This window comes from Diadema antillarum, unplaced genomic scaffold (assembly GCF_040938485.1).
Source record: "Diadema antillarum isolate AM-2024a unplaced genomic scaffold, OU_Dant_1.0 seq00000297_RagTag, whole genome shotgun sequence".
In the NCBI taxonomy this organism is placed as follows: Eukaryota; Metazoa; Echinodermata; class Echinoidea; order Diadematoida; family Diadematidae; genus Diadema; species Diadema antillarum.
Genome location: NW_027271320.1, coordinates 739,640 through 757,386, shown reverse-complemented (window position 1 = coordinate 757,386; position 17,747 = coordinate 739,640). Strand labels below are relative to the sequence as shown.

Here is a 17,747-nt window from a genome sequence, read left to right as displayed (position 1 = left end):
GTAAATGTTGACTGTTTTTGTATCAAGAATTGAATTATCGTTTCGTGCAAACAAATTCTTCATGTGTTCAGATTGCTGGTAACACAATATGTAAACACGAAGCAGTGGGTATTAACAAACATAATAATTATGTTATCTCTCCGCATATAATATATTGAAGATAATGTATGTACATGATAATGATAACTCTGAGTTTTGTAACAATATCAAAATAGCACATCATATATGTGACAGTGCACCTCAAAACGAACATAAAGTCGCACACACTGATTTTGCGTGAGGACTGAAAATAAGTGAAATGGGTCAATCTAGACGAACTTGACTTTTTCATATTTTCTGAAAGAGCGGGTCTTCTTTTACATTATGTTAAATTTTGGTATCATAAAACGGGCAGGAAAGTGTGTTTTTTAGCAGTTTATCTCGAACATTTTTGGTAGAATAGTGTGATTAGGTGTGTCTTTAGAATCCCTTTTTCAATTTCTGAAAAACCTTGTCCACACTCTTCACTTTCAACTCTAATAACTTTTGAAAGGATAATGCTACTGCTTTGAAAGTTGGCATTAACTATGGACAGAATGTGTTCATGAGGCATGCTTAATTTCAGTTTAATCTGATAATCTCTTCATTGTTGTTACTCTGGTCGTTTACTTCCTGTTTTTTGTCCCATTCATCACACAGCCAGCACGGTTTGGTAAAGATTAAGCGCTTGAATAGACACTGTACTTCAGAGCCTCTTTTCTCAGTTCACACTTTTCCTGAGTTAGTGCTTTCTTTCCAATATTTAGATAGGTTAGGAGAGTCCATTTAATTTGAGTTATACATCATTTTAAAGCTTAAAGTCTGTTCTTTCAGAATATGGTCTTAACTAAAAATTCATATCTGGCGACTTTTTGTTTGTTTTGAGGTGCAGGGTCACATATGTAATATATATATATACTGTGGTTTTGTCATTTCCTGTCCAAAGGTAATGTGCCGCATTATGATGCCATAATGCTCTTAAGTTGTTTATGTTTCCCAATAATACTTTAGATTGCAGTTAATCATTATCGATAAATTCAATCTCAATTTGATATCATTAAGAATATAAATGAAACAAAGTTATTTTCTATCACTGAAACAAAATGAATGCTTATCACTGTTACTCACATTCATGTTCGTTGTGCTATATTTTTAGAATCCGTTAATACATTATATTCAGCACCATTTGCGAAAATTGACATCTATAACTAGTTTTTACTACATGTACACGTATGTTTGTACTCCCGTATAGAGATATCAAGTAATACTATAATCGCAAACAAAGCACTACATAAGGAAAATACAAAACAACTCGAAACCGCTACTTACACGTCAGTCAACTTTTCGAGACATCTGAACACATTTTCCTTTATGCCTGCAATTTCGAAGTCGTTGTACTGAAAGTGTATCGTAGTCAGGCTTCTCAACGCACACAAATCCCCGTCATTAATTCCTTTGATGTTGTTTTCTTGAAAGTCTCTGTGACACAAAGGAAAACAAAAATCGAAAAAGTCCACTGAAAGTTGCCGTCAACACGACATATTGTGAATGACTGTCCTTGATAAAAAACAAACATAACAACGCAATACTTTTAACATAATATCAGGATTGGTATTCTTTTCTTATTCATTTTCCATACAATTTTCAGGTCAACAAACTATGCAAACACCTTGGAAAACATCGAGTCCTAACAGTGCATGATTTTAATGGAGGATTTCATCTCATTAAGGGAAGACAAATAAGAAAATATTGATCACAAATTATGTTTGATGTCAGATCTAGAGACCCAAAACGGTTCATCTGTAGTAGTTGTTTTAATTGATGGTTAATTGTTGTCGAGAATCTGCACATAAGGGAGCTGACATTTTAACCGTTAGCGTAAGATGAACGCAAATAAATACCGTACAATACACTTCCCGAATGGCCGCTATCAATACCATTACACTAAACAGCTTGGTCGTACTCACAAATATGTCACGTTGGCTAATCCGGCGAATGGTACAAAGTTATCCTTTCGCCTGTTTATTTTCTCCACGTTGATGTTTACGTAGGAATCTCCGTCAAACTCCGTTAGATTTGTGATCATATTGTTATCCAGGTGCCTGTTTGTAATTTAAAATAATAAAAAAGAAATCATTCTCGTCTTGTCAATCACGATTGCTTATTTCCAAAGTCAGAAAGACATAAAAGAATGTGACAGTTCAGCACTGATGATTTCGACCTCAGTCTGTTACTGTTTAAATTCGATACCCCAGTCAATTTCCTGTGACCCTCGAGAGTGTTCCCCTCCCCCCTTTTATTCGTAGGTTACGTACTGCTGGCTGTTTCCCTGAACTATTTTCTTCTTTGTCTGTCCTCTTTTGCTTTCATTCACTCAATATCTTCTTTTTTTTTCATTCTAATGAGGTCTCTCTCATTTCTCAATATCCTACTTTTTCTGACTAAAGTTTGAACTATGGAAAGTGTCATTTACCATTCGTATAGCAGTGATCATAGTCTAGAAATACTTTTGTTATAATCTCTTATTCACCTTTTGTATATTCAACAACACCTATAAGGCTACATTGGTTATAACGGTTAACTTGTTTTACATAAGTTACTTCTATCCATAACTCATATTTAAGAACTATTTTAAAGTATTATATTTGTTGTGTTTTTTATATGCAAATGGTAAATTATACCTTTAAAAACACAGGAAATTAAACATTGCATACTACCCTACCTGACAAACATAGTATGTGCAAATTAGAGTGAAGTGAATGAATGTAAAGGTTTGTTACACAATGGTATTATGTAGTGCAACATAGGTTAACGCATGATATGACCTACTTCATACAAAAATCTGCGTCTCGGTAATGTGATAATGTGTACACGTTCCACAGCAACTGTATTTGTTTGTTCTTTTCTTTATATACATCCTAACAGTGATTAACCCTTTCATTGTTATATTAGTTTCTTCTCCATTGAATTTTGTTTGAAATCTGTGCACATTCGACTCAGTGGCACAGAAAGGTTACAGAAATGGAATTGAATTGCGATGAGGGAACTCTAAAAAAAAGTGTGTTCTCACAGATCGCGCAGGTTAGCACAGTCCCCGTCTGAAAAGACTGCGTGTGGAAATGTGCGTAGCTGGTTCTTGCCGAGGAATCTATCGGAAATGTTCAAAAACACGCAATCATAGTTGTTAGAATATGCGCTGGAGATGCAAAATTAAAAACAGTGGTCATGGAGAATAATAAAGAACAAAACGATCACGGACATACACTTTGGCCCGAATTCACGAAGGTGGTACAAATGAAACCATGGTTTAAACCATGGACTAAAACCATGGAGCGCCAAGTGTTGCATGGAATATTTCGTTATGAAATCAGTCATTTCGTTGATGAAATGATTATTTTGTAACAAAATGACAACATTTTGTAACTAAATGAGCATTTCGTTCACGAAATCATAATTTCGTTGACGAAACGATAATTTTGTCGACGAAATTACCATTTCGTAACGGAATATTCCGTGCGGCACTTGGCGCTCCATGGTTTCATTTGTACCACCTTCGTGAATTCGGGCCTTTCTAATTACTTTCGGCTGGTGAGTCATGAAGTACAATTTCGACGTAATTTGGATTGATGCTATTAGCGCCCTTTAAGACTTCGAGTTATATTTTTCTAGGTACCCGATCATGCTACTGCATTGAACATAAATAAGCTAAAAACCAAAGATTCCTGTAACCATTAAAATAGATATTCACGCGAATCAAGCAACTGCCACTTCACTTCTTTATGTCTAACTAGTGTTAATGTATATGGTGAAGACTTTGAGAGATAGGAACATCTAATTTCTGTACTTACAGGCCTAAATGCTTGTTTTGCTTGCTTGTGCACAAGTTTTCAACCATATAAATGTCTATGATGAAATAAATATAGATCTATTATACTTTGGTAAAATTAACCTTCCACAAGAGAAACAAAAAACAGTGACTTGCTGAACTTTGGACAATTTTCAACTTTTGAAGTTGGACCTTACTCAACTCCTTCATAGCACTGCACCTCCTATGTATTAAAGTCATAATACAATAAACTGATACAGATCATTTAGCCAAAAAAAAAAAAAATATATATATATATATATATATATATATATATATATATTGGAGCACTGCTTTTATGCTCATCAATGAAGGGTTGTCATTGAGTAATTTCTGACAATATTTCATCAAGTTCAGATTTCTAAACTTTTCTTTAAAAATTCTTTCAGCTAAATAATATCGAACCCTTAGCCACATTCATTGGCAATACTTTACCTATAACCTTCACTGAAATTATAAATAAAGGCGTGATATGAGTATGAACAAGTGAAAATATACAGATATAGGCCTGCATAAGCTTTTGTATAACAGAAAGAACGCAACACAAGTCTAATCGAAACCTCATGTGAGACGGAATTAGTAGGCATTGAACATACAGCGATTTGAAATTTGGTCCAATGTTTTGAAATGCGTTGTACTCGATCACGGCCAAGGAATGGTGTTGCCTCTGGGACTGTAATACCCTTTTTAAAGGTAAACAAGAAAATCAAAACAAGTGGATTAATACACATGCAAATATCATAAAAATACATACACTTTATAAAATATTTTTGCTAATTACGCACTTCACTGGACATGCCGTCTTCCTTTCTGTGGATACTTTTCTGTCTTTCTGTCTTTCACATGATTTCTGTTTATACGCCTACCTAGACACGCAATGTAAATATGGATGATTATAATATGTAAAATACAAATATGAATATAGTATTCATTAAAAAAAGAGTGATGTAGGGCCTTCCCTTGTAGTGCGCGTTCCTGGAATAATTATTGTGTTATTTTCTTTTCATACCATCAGTCAGTCCTCTACGAGTGGTATATATGCACGAACAAAGCGAGATGAATTTTAACTGTTCTCAGTAAACTCACAGTGTCAGTAGTTTCGGCAGGTGGGTAAATGACCGTCCGGTTAGTCTTGACAATTTGTTGCCGCTGAGATCACTTGGAAAAAAAATGAATCAGTGAAAGATACAGGCAGATAAATGTTCAAATCGATTTCGATTTTAATTTACTTCCATACTGCTCGTAAGTCAATAAGACATGTAAGAGTAACAAGCACAATTTTTTTTTCAAGTTGTCAACAATATGATCATAACAAGCTAAGAAGGTTTAATCAACCCCCTTGGGGGTTCCTTTGTGTGTATACATGTGTGTTTGTGTATGTGTGTTTCTTGTGGGTTATTGAGTTAGATCCCTTCCAATGACTTTTTTTTTGCATTTGATTTTTTATCTTATGTACTTCTCATTTAGAGAGGGTTGTAAAAGCAACAACAACAAAATTTTGTTTTGATTTTGTTTTTGATTTCACTTTGCCTTTTAGTTTGTTTGGTTTGTCATCACCAATAATCGATTGGTCACAACACCACCCCCCCCCCCTTTAGTAACGCGACGACAACAACAACAACAACAACAATAATAAAGCTTTAATCCACTTCTGTTGATCCCCTACCGAACGGATTATTTGTGAATAGAAAATATTTGTTCAGGATTTACTAGCGTTCACCGTTTATCATGACAATATTCCCAATATGTATTGCACTTACCTGATCGATGTTACGTTCATGATAGAAAGTGAAAGTGATTCCTGTGTCACTTGCCACATTTACTATATTCACTAATGCAGTTGAAACATGATTCGAACGCTTTGTTCGTTATTCTCATAGCCCCACTTTCTACAATATGCAGGTTGACATTTAATGGAGGAATTACCGAGGATAGAGGGTTTAGCTTTCATGTTTAATGAAAGTGGCTCTGTTTTGCCTGATAGACACGTGCTGTCTCTATGTGATCACAAACCTTTAATAAGTTGTATGCATTTTGACTCAGTTGGAATAAGTATCATTCAGGGAAAGAACAAATCAATGGAATTCACATTGCAGGGGTAAAATAAATTCAGAAACACTACTTACATATGCAAGACATTGGGCATCTCATAACACGTTTTCGGAGGAATTCGTGAAATCTGATTCCCTTGGAGTTCCCTGCAACAAATGCAAATAACTTTGATAGCGATAACAAATATTTATCCAAGTTATTTTGATCAAATGTTCCTTCAGCTTTAGCATGACTTGTTTGTGACAGCTTTTAATATGTTTGTTTTCGTTTTTGTTTGTGTATTTTGATTTCAGGAATGCCAGGGAAAGCATTCTGCTTTTAATTTATGATGGCTTTATATCAAAATTATCTGCCTTTTACCGCTGAAAATTGTAGTATTTCTGACCGTTTAGCAACCCTAACTTAAAGTGTTCATTAAGATTAAATAAGTAAAGCTAAAGCAGTTTCCATACTTTGTTAGCAATAGATTATGTGTGTTCAGGTACTCAGTAGATATTAACACTTTGGGATACTTGGAATGGATTGAATAGAAATTGTAAAAAAAAAAAAAAGTTAAGGAAGAAAAAATGGAAACGATTAAGGATGATCACAGGTAAATTATTTTACCTGAAAATATCTTTAATCTTTTTATTAAACGTAAACAGGAATACACACATGCTTGCTATCAATCATTTCATTGAATATTGCCACCAACATTATCATAATCTATTTTCTCAACTCTCAAAATGAAGACTAGAACATTTTGAATTGTCGCATAGCTGTCATTTCAATGGAAAAGACCAAAGACTCGAAAGACTCCACGGAGGATAATACTTACAGGATCTTAAGATTAGGTAGCTGACCCAGTGCATTTGGTGCAATGTACGAGACGTCATTCATGCTCAAATTGCTAAAAGGGGAAACAAAGAAATGATGAACGAAATAATTTCTTAATATCATGATTATCTTTGTCTAATTTTGCTCTAAAGCGTTTGTTTCGAACCTGTTCTAATCATAAACAATGTGTTGGTACAAACATACATCTGCTATCTACCTAAAACCATTTCCCAGAGTAATGGCTAGTATGATTTTTATGCGTTAGGGCATAAAGTACACAAAACAAACCAAAAGTGTCAGAGTAACTTGTCACGCAAACAGCATTTTCGTGTTATACATCACCGTTGTTACAAATCACGATAAATGTTAGTTGTTGTTATTTTTTTAAATCAGTGTACACGCGAACACATTTCTGTGGCACAGAGTCATAGCACGAAAATACTTCAAAGCATGTGAAAAACAAATCAGACTTTTTCTCCTTTTTCATGTTTTATAACTCGGATATTTTAGATAGGAATTATATATATATATATATATATATATATATATATATGTATGTATATATATATATATATATATATATATATATATATATATATATATTGTGTGTGTGTGTCTGTCTGTCTGTCTGTCTGTGTCTTTGTCTGTGTGTTTGTATATCTATGTGGAAGTACGTAAGGGTAAAGATAAGTAAAAAATGTTTTACAGATGTTGCAGTCGGCTGGGAGCCAAGGCCTTGACGTTACGTCTCGTTACCATGGAGATATGGTTCGAATCAAGCCCAAGATAGAACAGTCTGGCCATCATTGTGAGGGAATCTGATGGAAACGCCTTGATGTTGTTCTGACTGAGACCACTGTTCACGAAAAGAAGAAGAAGAAAGGAAGTAAACACTCTTCGTTTGTGTTTCTCAGTTCAGTTACCCTTTAGAGTTAAGACTGGCATATTATCTTGATTATGTTGGATTCATCCAGGTTGATTGTCAAATCGGTTCAGTTGTGTCGTTTTGATGCAATGTAGCTGTTATTCAATTAATGCACAGGACAGACTATATTTGGGAGAATGGATGCGCGAGTTTAACGTTACACTGCAAAAAGTCCGGTGTTAAATAGTGAACACCGAGCTGGTGTTAAATTTTCGGTGCTCATTTATGGTGTTGAATTATTAACACCCCCGGGTGTCATTTACAAAATTTAAACTGTTTTTTGAAGAGTTTCTTAGTAACTGCACTTCTTGTTGATTTTTAATTTAAACAAGACGATCAAGAATTGTACATTAAAATACTAGATTTTTGAAAAAAAATGTGAAAATAAATTTACACCAAAGTAACACCAGCTGATGTGGTCTCTCATTGAAGCTGGACAGGTGTTAAACCATTGATGTTAACACCAACATATATCAAATCAACACCGTGTGGTGTCATTTTGAATTAACACCAGTTCAGTGTCAAAATAACACCAGGTACAGTGTCAAATTAACACCACGAAGTGTCAGGTGAACACTTTTCAACACCATCACAGTGCATTTGTAACACCTGTGGGTGTGGTCCTTTATCGAAGTTTGATCGGTGTTAGATTTAACACCCGCGGTGTTAAATCTAACACCGATGTTTTTACAGTGTAGAATTGTTTAAACCAAGGAACAACGAAATTAAGCGAGAGCAGTCAATTATCACCGACCCACGAGAAACGTTTTGTGAAAACAAGCCTGCATTTCCTGAAATTCACGTCCCCCTCCCCCCCCCCCCCCCCTTAAGCACTACAACTACAGCACTATGCAAGGGTTGACCCTCGCGTTTGGATTTTACCGGAAACAGGACCGTGCGTTCGGATTTTACCGAAAGCATGGCTCAGTGGGATCAGTAAAAGTCGGTGCATGATAATTGATCAATCAAATTGCAGAGATTCTAAAGCCCATTTTTTCATAATGTTTTGTGTGGGGTGTGTCTAAACCAGAACACTGGTTTTGATTCAAACTTTATTTTATGTGGGGAAATAATTGCTTTCTCTTACGTTGACGAGCGTACGCATTGTTGTTGTTGTTTGTTTGTTTTTTGTACATCGATAAAATCCAATGTAATAACAGGCAATAATTGTCATGTCTTAATCGTTTCCTGAAATACGCAGCATCAATGCAGTGCCCCTCACACTTACAGATATTCTATGTTGGATCCGGCGAAGAAATCCCTTGGCAACCAGTCAATGTTGTTTACAGCCAGGTTACTGCATACGGAATAAAAACATTTAGCCAATTAACCTGTTCCATACTGAATTCTGAAATCCCCATAGAATTAATACACAGACCACCAGGTTCCCGTACGGAACGGCTTAACGAATATTGGAGGATTTGTTGAATGCAACGAATCACCGAGAGAAAGACAAAAGAAAAATAGAATGCAAACCCGTTTCATGACAACATCAGATCTGTATACATACAAATGCACATTACAGCGAAACTTGGACATCTTTAAGAAAGGAAAAGGTGAACTCATGGTCAATGAGAGTCAAATTGTCATTATCAACAGGGGAAGTGCAGGGCATCATCGGGTAGTAAGCATTAACATTGTTTACAACGTTACCTACTTATTTTCAAGATCTATAAAGAAATGCATCAAGCATGCAATGAGCTTACAATGTCTTAATTGGATTTTCATAAAGGGCATAACCCACAATAGTATTCTTTTCAATAGTGATGTTTAAAAAAAAAAAACACGCTGTCAGTGAAATGACATGGCATACTTCTTTTTTTCCCTTTTCTCATGAAGCAATAATACAAACAAAAATACATGCATTACCCGTGTGGCTTTTTACTTACAGCATCTTTAACGAAGAAGGGAAAGCTGAGTGCTTGGACTCCAATAACAGTCGGATTCTGTTATTTGATAAATCACTTAGAAAATCGGAATAATATGAAGGAAAAGATTCATAAACCTCCGAACGCTTAGTGCTGTGATATCTTACAAATTTTAATGTGGAATGATTACGGATTGTTAACACAACCTTACTCTTAATTTATATTCATTTTGTTATATGAATTCCTGTTGCTTAAATTTTAGCTATATTATTATCAACACACATCTATCAGTCTAATTGGAAGATAATTCATCAGTGACTTCAATGATGTTTCCAAATGTATATATATATATATATATATATATATATATATATTTATATATGTATTCGGCAGTCTGTAATAGTTTGTTTATGTTTTAACAAAACAAGGATAACATTTCATGTTCGTGTGCACCGATACATTTTTTTTTGCCCTTCCCCACCCATAAGCGAGAAATGATCCTACACATCCCTTTGAGTCCTTACAAAGGGCAACTCTATGTAAAAGAATAAGTGAATAATCAAAAGTGAGGTAACATCATTATAATTAGTTGTCAGATACTACGTAGATCTTCACGATATTCGAAATCAAGTATACAAATTGTATGTATACATAAGCAGACACACTACAGTGGTTATACACATTTTTTTTTTCATTTCATTTGATTTCATTTCATTTTATTTCACTATTTCTTTCTTTTCGGCAAACATAACACGAAATGAATCAGACAATATAACTTAGGCATGTATTCGACTTTACATGGCAGATAATAGTTAACAAATACAAAATTATACATCTATACCGGCAAAATACAAAGTCATGTCTGGAAAAAAAAAGAAGAAAGAATCAATGCGATTACGAAAAATCAATGCGATTAAAACTTAATAGATTTTCGGTAGGCTAGCAATAGACAGAAAGAGGACATGACATAAACGGATAAATAATGAAATAATGGCATTATGAGAGGTGCAACGAAATTCACTGAAATCTCTATCATGGTCTTAAAACTTGGCATGCCATAGACTAATCATGCTCTGCTCTGAGTGTAAGAAGTGTTACCAGACGTTACCACTTACAGCGAAGTCAGGCTTGTACACCGCGAAACATCTGGTAAGGAGTCTATGTCTGTATGCACAATCGACCTGGTGGAAAAAACAAACAAACAAGCAAAAAATACAAATAAAAACAGTAATAAACAAAACAAATGATATTAATGATAATGATAATCACCATAAACAAAAAACACAATACAGTACAATATAAAACACACAACATAAAAACACAAAAAATTAAAAAAACACCGATAATTTAGTTTTAATTTCATACGAAATTCGTGCTGTCTTTCAAAAAGAAGTAACTCCAAAACGCTTTTCTTTACAAAAAATATTTTATAGATATCATATTTCGTTTTTTCCGCCAGGATACTAGCCTCAAAACCCTTACACTACGCAGCTTCCAAACACACATAAAAAACAATCATTTGAAAACCAATAACAGAAAAAGAATTTCGCAGACATCAAACCAAATATAGCTATGTTGGGATTAAAGATGTGACTATGCATCACAAAACTAACAGAAAGTCTCCAGACATGACTTTTTAGTTAAGGACAGATTCTAAAACAACAGACTCTATTAAGATCTAGAATGATGTATAACTCATTCAGATGGACCCTCATAAACTATCTAAATAATGGGAAAACAGAACACACTCTGGAAAGTGTGATCTGAGAAAAGAGGCTATGAAGTATAAAGTCTATTCAAGCGCTTAATCTTTACCAAGCTGTGCTAGCTGGGGTAAATGGGACAGAGACAGGATGTAAACCACTGGAGCAACAATAATGAAGCGATTATCAGATTGAGCTGAGATTGACCATGCTGTTTTAACACATTCTGTCCTTGAGTAATGCCAACTTTCAAATCAGTAGTCTTATCCATTCAAAAGTCATTAGAGTTGAAAGTGAAGAGTGAGCAAAGGATACCAAAAGGGACCTCTGAAGACATACCTGATCACACTATTCTACAAATAAAGGGTTGTAGAAAAATTGCTGAAACACACTTTCCCGTTCATTCTATGATCCGAAACTTAAGGATAATGTAGAAGAAGAAAAGCTCTTTCAGGTAAAAATGAAAAACTAAAGATTGACATGGCAGAACCCCTTCACCTTTTTTGAGTCTTTTTTGTTCGTTTTGTGAATAAGGATGCCCGGTCACAGAGATGATGTTGGTGTTTACAATGATGAAAGTCAAGTAGGGGTTATATTGTCGTTGGTAGAAACGTTTTTTTTTTTTTTTTTTGGAATCATTTACTTGGTCAATGTATTGTTACTTTCTCGAGCCTTTTCTCGTAAACCGTTCCATGAAGGAAACCTGGTGGCTTGCGTATTAAGTCTACGGGGATTTCAGAATTCAGTATAGAACGGGTTAACATAAAAATGGGCAAGGTGATGAATGTCGATAGGTACTGTCAAAAATGACGTCACAGATGTAGGCATAGCCTTTGAAGCTCGAGTTATTTCAGTGATTTCAAATGTCGCTATACCATACAAGATCTCAAGTTTCCAAGTAAACATATTGAGCAGATGGATAACGAAGAATGCTTAGGGAGTAGGATAGGCGTGTTTCGTGTTGATTAAAAATATAAATAGACATGCTTACTTTTTGCAAAGCTAGAGTATTTAAGACGTTTCTTGAAAAAGAACCCTTATTCATTTTTTTTTTTTAGTAAAAGGACATAAGTAACAAGACAAATCATAAATTAACATAAAATTGAAGTATTCTGAGTGACATTTCTGTCTTTTTTATGTCACTAATGATAATGACTCCGAAAATAGACAGCATAAAAAAAAGATACCATTTTCAAAATTTGCTGGCAGATACCACAGTCATATTAGATATACAACTTAAATTTGAGCAGTGTTGCACTTACAATGATGTCATATCCACGGCTTTCCAAAATGTATCCGCTTGAATGAACTGCAGGTAACCGATAATCTCACTCAAGAGAGCAAAGAAAGCACCCAATACAGTCAGAAAAATATATCAATTGCGACTTTAATGTTGTTGATTCTAACATCTTATGACAAAGATCAATTTTTCTACCATCACTTTTTTTTCTACTCGCATTATTGTTACAAACATGTGTCATGTCTGCATTTGTAGAATGAACTTATGATACTTTCAATCTTCACTTTGGTCTTTCATACTTACGACTCTTTTTTAGCTTAGCACTTCTATTCTTCGCATAGAGATGTTTCATTGATACTTTCTTTCATTTAGACTAGGGAAAAATGAACAATGTTTACATCAAAGTGAATTCAACTACAAATCGTGTTCAACAAGCTTCACGATACGAATTGTGTTTTCCTTTCATTCTTTCTTTAAATATTCTTGTAGGCAATGATCATAAAAAATAAGAATTGCACAATAGTGTGATATTATTAGGTCTAGAGTTGTTTTTTTTTAATGTTTCGCTTAACACGATATAAACACAAAGAAATCAATTGAGTTTTACCCTTATTCAAATGTAAATATTATCATTAAATAACACCATACCAAACACCAGGTCACCACCAAACTCGATTGCATTTATTTGCTCTCACTTTCTAGAAATTCTTTTCAGAAACTGTTATTTGAGGAAGGACGATGGCGATCAGTTATCAATATAAAGATATCAAAAACAAATACAGAGAGAATTTTGTTCGATATTGTAAACGTCACAGATAATACGACCAATATAAATGTGTTTGTTTGTTTTTTATTTCACAACGACATCGTAGATCGGTAAATCATGAAAAAAACAACGACAACAGCAACAATGACGATACGAGCTGTATGAATGTATCTATATGATATACATAAACATTTTCATCAGTAATAATTAGTATCATTATTGAACTTACACATTTCTAACACGGGGTGCAAACGAGCTCCCTGAGATATGAGTCAGACGTACGTGGTTGTGTATACATCTGAAAATCAGATTTACAGGAAAGATCCAACTTGCTTGTTATTACACGTCAAATTCAAAAGCAGTATAATTGCACATTGGGCTTGTACATATTGATGATGCTGAGAGTTTTTGATACATTTCTAGTAATCCTCTCCGTTTCAGATTTTAGGCTGCAGCTGTATTTGTTATGATCAATAAATCTTTAAAATGGAAAGGACAGAATGCTGTTAAAAAAACACCAAAATTTTATCTCAATTTACCCCAAAGCATATATCTATTACGTGAATACGAGGGGAGAGATGTCAATATATATATGAAATAATTGAAAAACAGTGTACACTGTACTTTGTTTTGAGTGATAACTAGATTAGGGGATAACTATTATGTATAAAGGTGTTGTGTGTTTATGTGTGTGTTCCTTAACAGTGGCAGTGACAAAAAGGTACCTGACACCCATCAGATCATCTTGTAGGATATGGATTTAAATGGATATATGAAATAATTTGGATGTCCTCTCTCTCTCTCATTCTCTCTGTCTCCCTCTCTCTCGTTTGTTATTTCTGTGCCTGACTCAGTCAAGCGAGTCCCAAATTCACATGTTTTGCTCAAATGTACGATTCCGACCAAACAGATCCATAAATCGCCAAATGCCTTTGTACAATGAAATCGTCGACAATTATTCCACTTCTCACCAAGATAGCCAGAGGCTTGTGTTGCAAAGTGATTGAATAAAAAGAAGAAGAAGAAGAAGAAGAAGAAGAGAAAGAAAGAATCTTCATGTACAATAATGATCTAACCTCACGGGCCAAAGGGTCAATTCTACTTACACGTCGTACAATTCCTTCAAACACTCTTCAAGTTCCACGCAGGGCGGCTTCGCGAAAAGACGAGAGCAATTCACCTGTCCGGTTGCATTATTGCAGAGGCATCCCACACACTTCCACGCTTCGCTGCTCAGCTGGCTATAGCCCATTTCGGCGTCCCAGAAACCATTCCATGCTAATACCAATTAACGACGAAAAAGAACATACCATCCATCACGTACTATGGAAGTCTTAACCCATTCATCCCCATACCTCCTCACTACAATACAGTATAAAATAGAGCAAGAACGATAACGATAAAAACATTGATGTGATTTTTGATGGCATACACATAATGAATGTTTATGAGTGCAATGGACGGAATATTTCATGGTGTGAAAGATGAAATGATTCATCCAACGAGGCGGAGCCGAGTTGAATAGATCAATAATTTTTATTTTGGAATGGGTGCATTCCAAGATGGAGCAAATCGCATACATCCAAAAATGCACGGTAATTGGAGCCACAATTACATGGATGATGACGTCATAGTAAAATGGGCCCAATGATCAATGTCAAACGACCAGTCAAATGACAACGATCTACTTCGGTGTTATATAAACAAAACTAAACAGATTTTAAAAATGCTGTGCTTTTCTGTTTTCCCCAATGCGCAATGGGGCTTCACCATTACAATTCTCAGAGACAGGACATGGTGTTTTCGATAAAGAACATTTTCTTTTGTTAATTTTATGTAATGACCCACCACAACACAAGGATCCTCAATTCGCTGACAGCTAAGCTGAGAAAATCGAGTTTGATGTCAGATCGTCAACATTGGTTAAAACATCCCAATCTCTGTATTAGGCAAAATTTTGTGGTATAATGTATCGTCTATCATCTTCTGAAATTTCAAATAATGATCAAAGGGGAGGCAACAAATTATCACCTCCTGGGCCATGAATTCCAGACTTTCAACGGGACAGAAACGGGTCCAAAAATTTGGATTGCGCGCCGCAGCTAGACTCCACCCCTTGCAACGAGGGAGTGATCTTATTGGTCCGTGCATGGCATCCAGCTTTAATACTGACTGTTCGTGCGTGTACCGCTGGCGCTAAAGCTTGAATGAACATCGCGGAGGTTTCTAGGAGCATACCTTGTTAAGTGTTGTCAAGAGCTGTAATTTGTCTTATCTCCATGACACATGATCATGATTGTGTCGGAAGGAAAACTTTGAAGGCGGGTTTTCTCGAAATAGTGATTTCCTAAACCACCCAACTTTCCCCTAATAAAATCATCGATAACTTTTTTTATGTAAAGAGTTGTGTTACATACAGTATATGACATGAAAATTGAAGATTAAGGAAATAATAATAATGTCATTATCAGAAAATTGTCCTCCCCCGACGTCCGGATCCTTCTACTATAGCGGGTCAAATTTATGAAATCAAGTGTCGATGTTACATTTGGAATTTTTTATATCATACGTCTTAAGATTATGTTTGTGATGAACTGCATTCCGAATCTACTCATGCCTTTCAGACAACATCCTTCTTGACAACCTTGTTGTTCGAGGTTGTGACGACTTAGCAGCAACTGATGCGTATAATGTACCAAATTTCCAAGAAGATTGAAAAGGTGTTTTGGAAGTACATGTAGTTAACAAAATAACCGTTCAGTCAGTCAGGACGAAAGTAATGTCTTTCGATCTGAATATTGTTTAATAGGTAATCAGTGTAAGTGATTTGTTTATCTTCAGTGCTTACTATAACTAGGCCTCGTCTAAATGCATTGTTATCGTTCTTTGTTAATAAACGCATGCGAACTGCGATTATACAGAGGAAAACGCGCTTTTAATATTGTATGGCAATATATATAAAAAAAAACCTCTCCTTTTACACACGTCCTTTCGATTGTATTGTCGTAAAGACAAATGAAAATACATTCTTTGAAATATTAAATAAAAAAGACCTGAAATCCTCGGTTCCTTCTTTTTTTACCTGCAATTTGATACCGCATTAGATGGCCTTTGATTTTCATCTAAAAAAGAAAATGAATTTAATTCACATGATGATATTCAATTTAACTGGAGCAGATTGAATTGAAATGAACACTTAGGCAAACCAACCACAAACTAGGAATGCAATGTAATGTTATTAGAGATTGTTCATCGACATGAAAACAAAAAACAACAACAATGTATCATAGTTTTTCTAAAGCTTTGAAAATCTGTATTCATTACGATAGACGTATCAATAGAAAGATGTGAGTCCTAAAACCCGAAAGAAGTTGGAAATAATGCAATGACAATGACAACTGGTTCGTCAGATTATCAATAGCATAATGATGCACACACACACACACACACACACACACTCACACACACACACACACACGTAAGCGTGTGATTACACACAAACACAAAAATATGGATTATATCGTTTGGTTATGTTTCTTTAATGTCCATTGCATGAATTATACAGATTACAAAAAAGGGGAATATTCAAAACGAAAACACACTTATCATTTTAACGAAACACTCAAAAACAAGGAAGTTCAGCTCACATTCATAACTGACCCCAGACTCAGAATACAGATGTTCGAAGTACTCCTCTCCGTCTCTCCCGGCCACAAAATAATAGGCAAGTGAGAGAAACACGAGGGAGATGAGAAGCCTTCGTTTAACGACCATCATGACTTCAGTTGTGGGGGGTTGGCACTTTTTTATTCCTGCTGTCATAGAAAAAGTCGTAAGATGTCAATCGAAACGCTAAGTTAATTTTCTTGAATTGCTTTTTTTTTTTGCTTTCGCTTATACATATAAATGTTCTTGTGGATGTAATTTTCTTTTCGAAGACCCCTCACAAAAGCATCGAAAGTGAAAGAACCACAGGGCCGTAAGGTTGAAAACGACCAGAAATATATTTTGCAGCAATTCCACAGCATGGCAATATTCATGTTATACCTTTAAACGTAAATAAATGATATGCTTCTGATGCTATTATTTCGGTTGGTGGGTAAGTTAAAGATTGGTAACCAGGGCATAATTACTGTATGTTTAATAAATAAACGTAGTAAACATGCTACCCAGTGCTAGACGTCGCTGGATTTTAATTCCTTGTATAATGCAAAAGCTTTCAAGAAAGAGGAATCTTTGTTTTACATTGTTTTTACCTTGAAATCATATCATGAATGGAAAAGTGTGTTTTCACTAGTTTAGCTGCCATCCCTTCTTGGGGGAGTTTAATAATCAGGTGTGACTCAGAGACCCCTTTTCACTTCTTGAAATCCTTTGCACACTCTTCATTTTCCAACTCTAATAACTTTGAAGCGTAATGCTACTGCTTCGAAAGTTGGCATTAATTATCAACAAAATATTTTGATAGAACATGCTCAATTTCAGTTTAATCTG

The 17,747-nt window shown here is 35.0% G+C and overlaps 1 protein-coding gene across 1 annotated transcript in view; it reads right to left on the bottom strand.

The window, feature by feature from the left end:
- The window catches only part of LOC139730170 (uncharacterized), an 84,789-nt gene extending 70,284 nt beyond the window's left edge, over positions 1 to 14,505 (bottom strand). Inside the window, exons 1-5 of the mRNA XM_071641065.1 lie at positions 14,360 to 14,505; positions 10,660 to 10,725; positions 7,458 to 7,607; positions 3,089 to 3,166; positions 1,986 to 2,120 (exon numbers count right to left, since the gene is read on the bottom strand). Coding sequence (XP_071497166.1) covers positions 1,986 to 2,120; positions 3,089 to 3,166; positions 7,458 to 7,607; positions 10,660 to 10,725; positions 14,360 to 14,505 — 575 coding nt within the window. The remainder of the gene's footprint in view (positions 1 to 1,985; positions 2,121 to 3,088; positions 3,167 to 7,457; positions 7,608 to 10,659; positions 10,726 to 14,359) is intronic.
- Between the last annotated feature and the right edge of the window lie 3,242 nt (positions 14,506 to 17,747).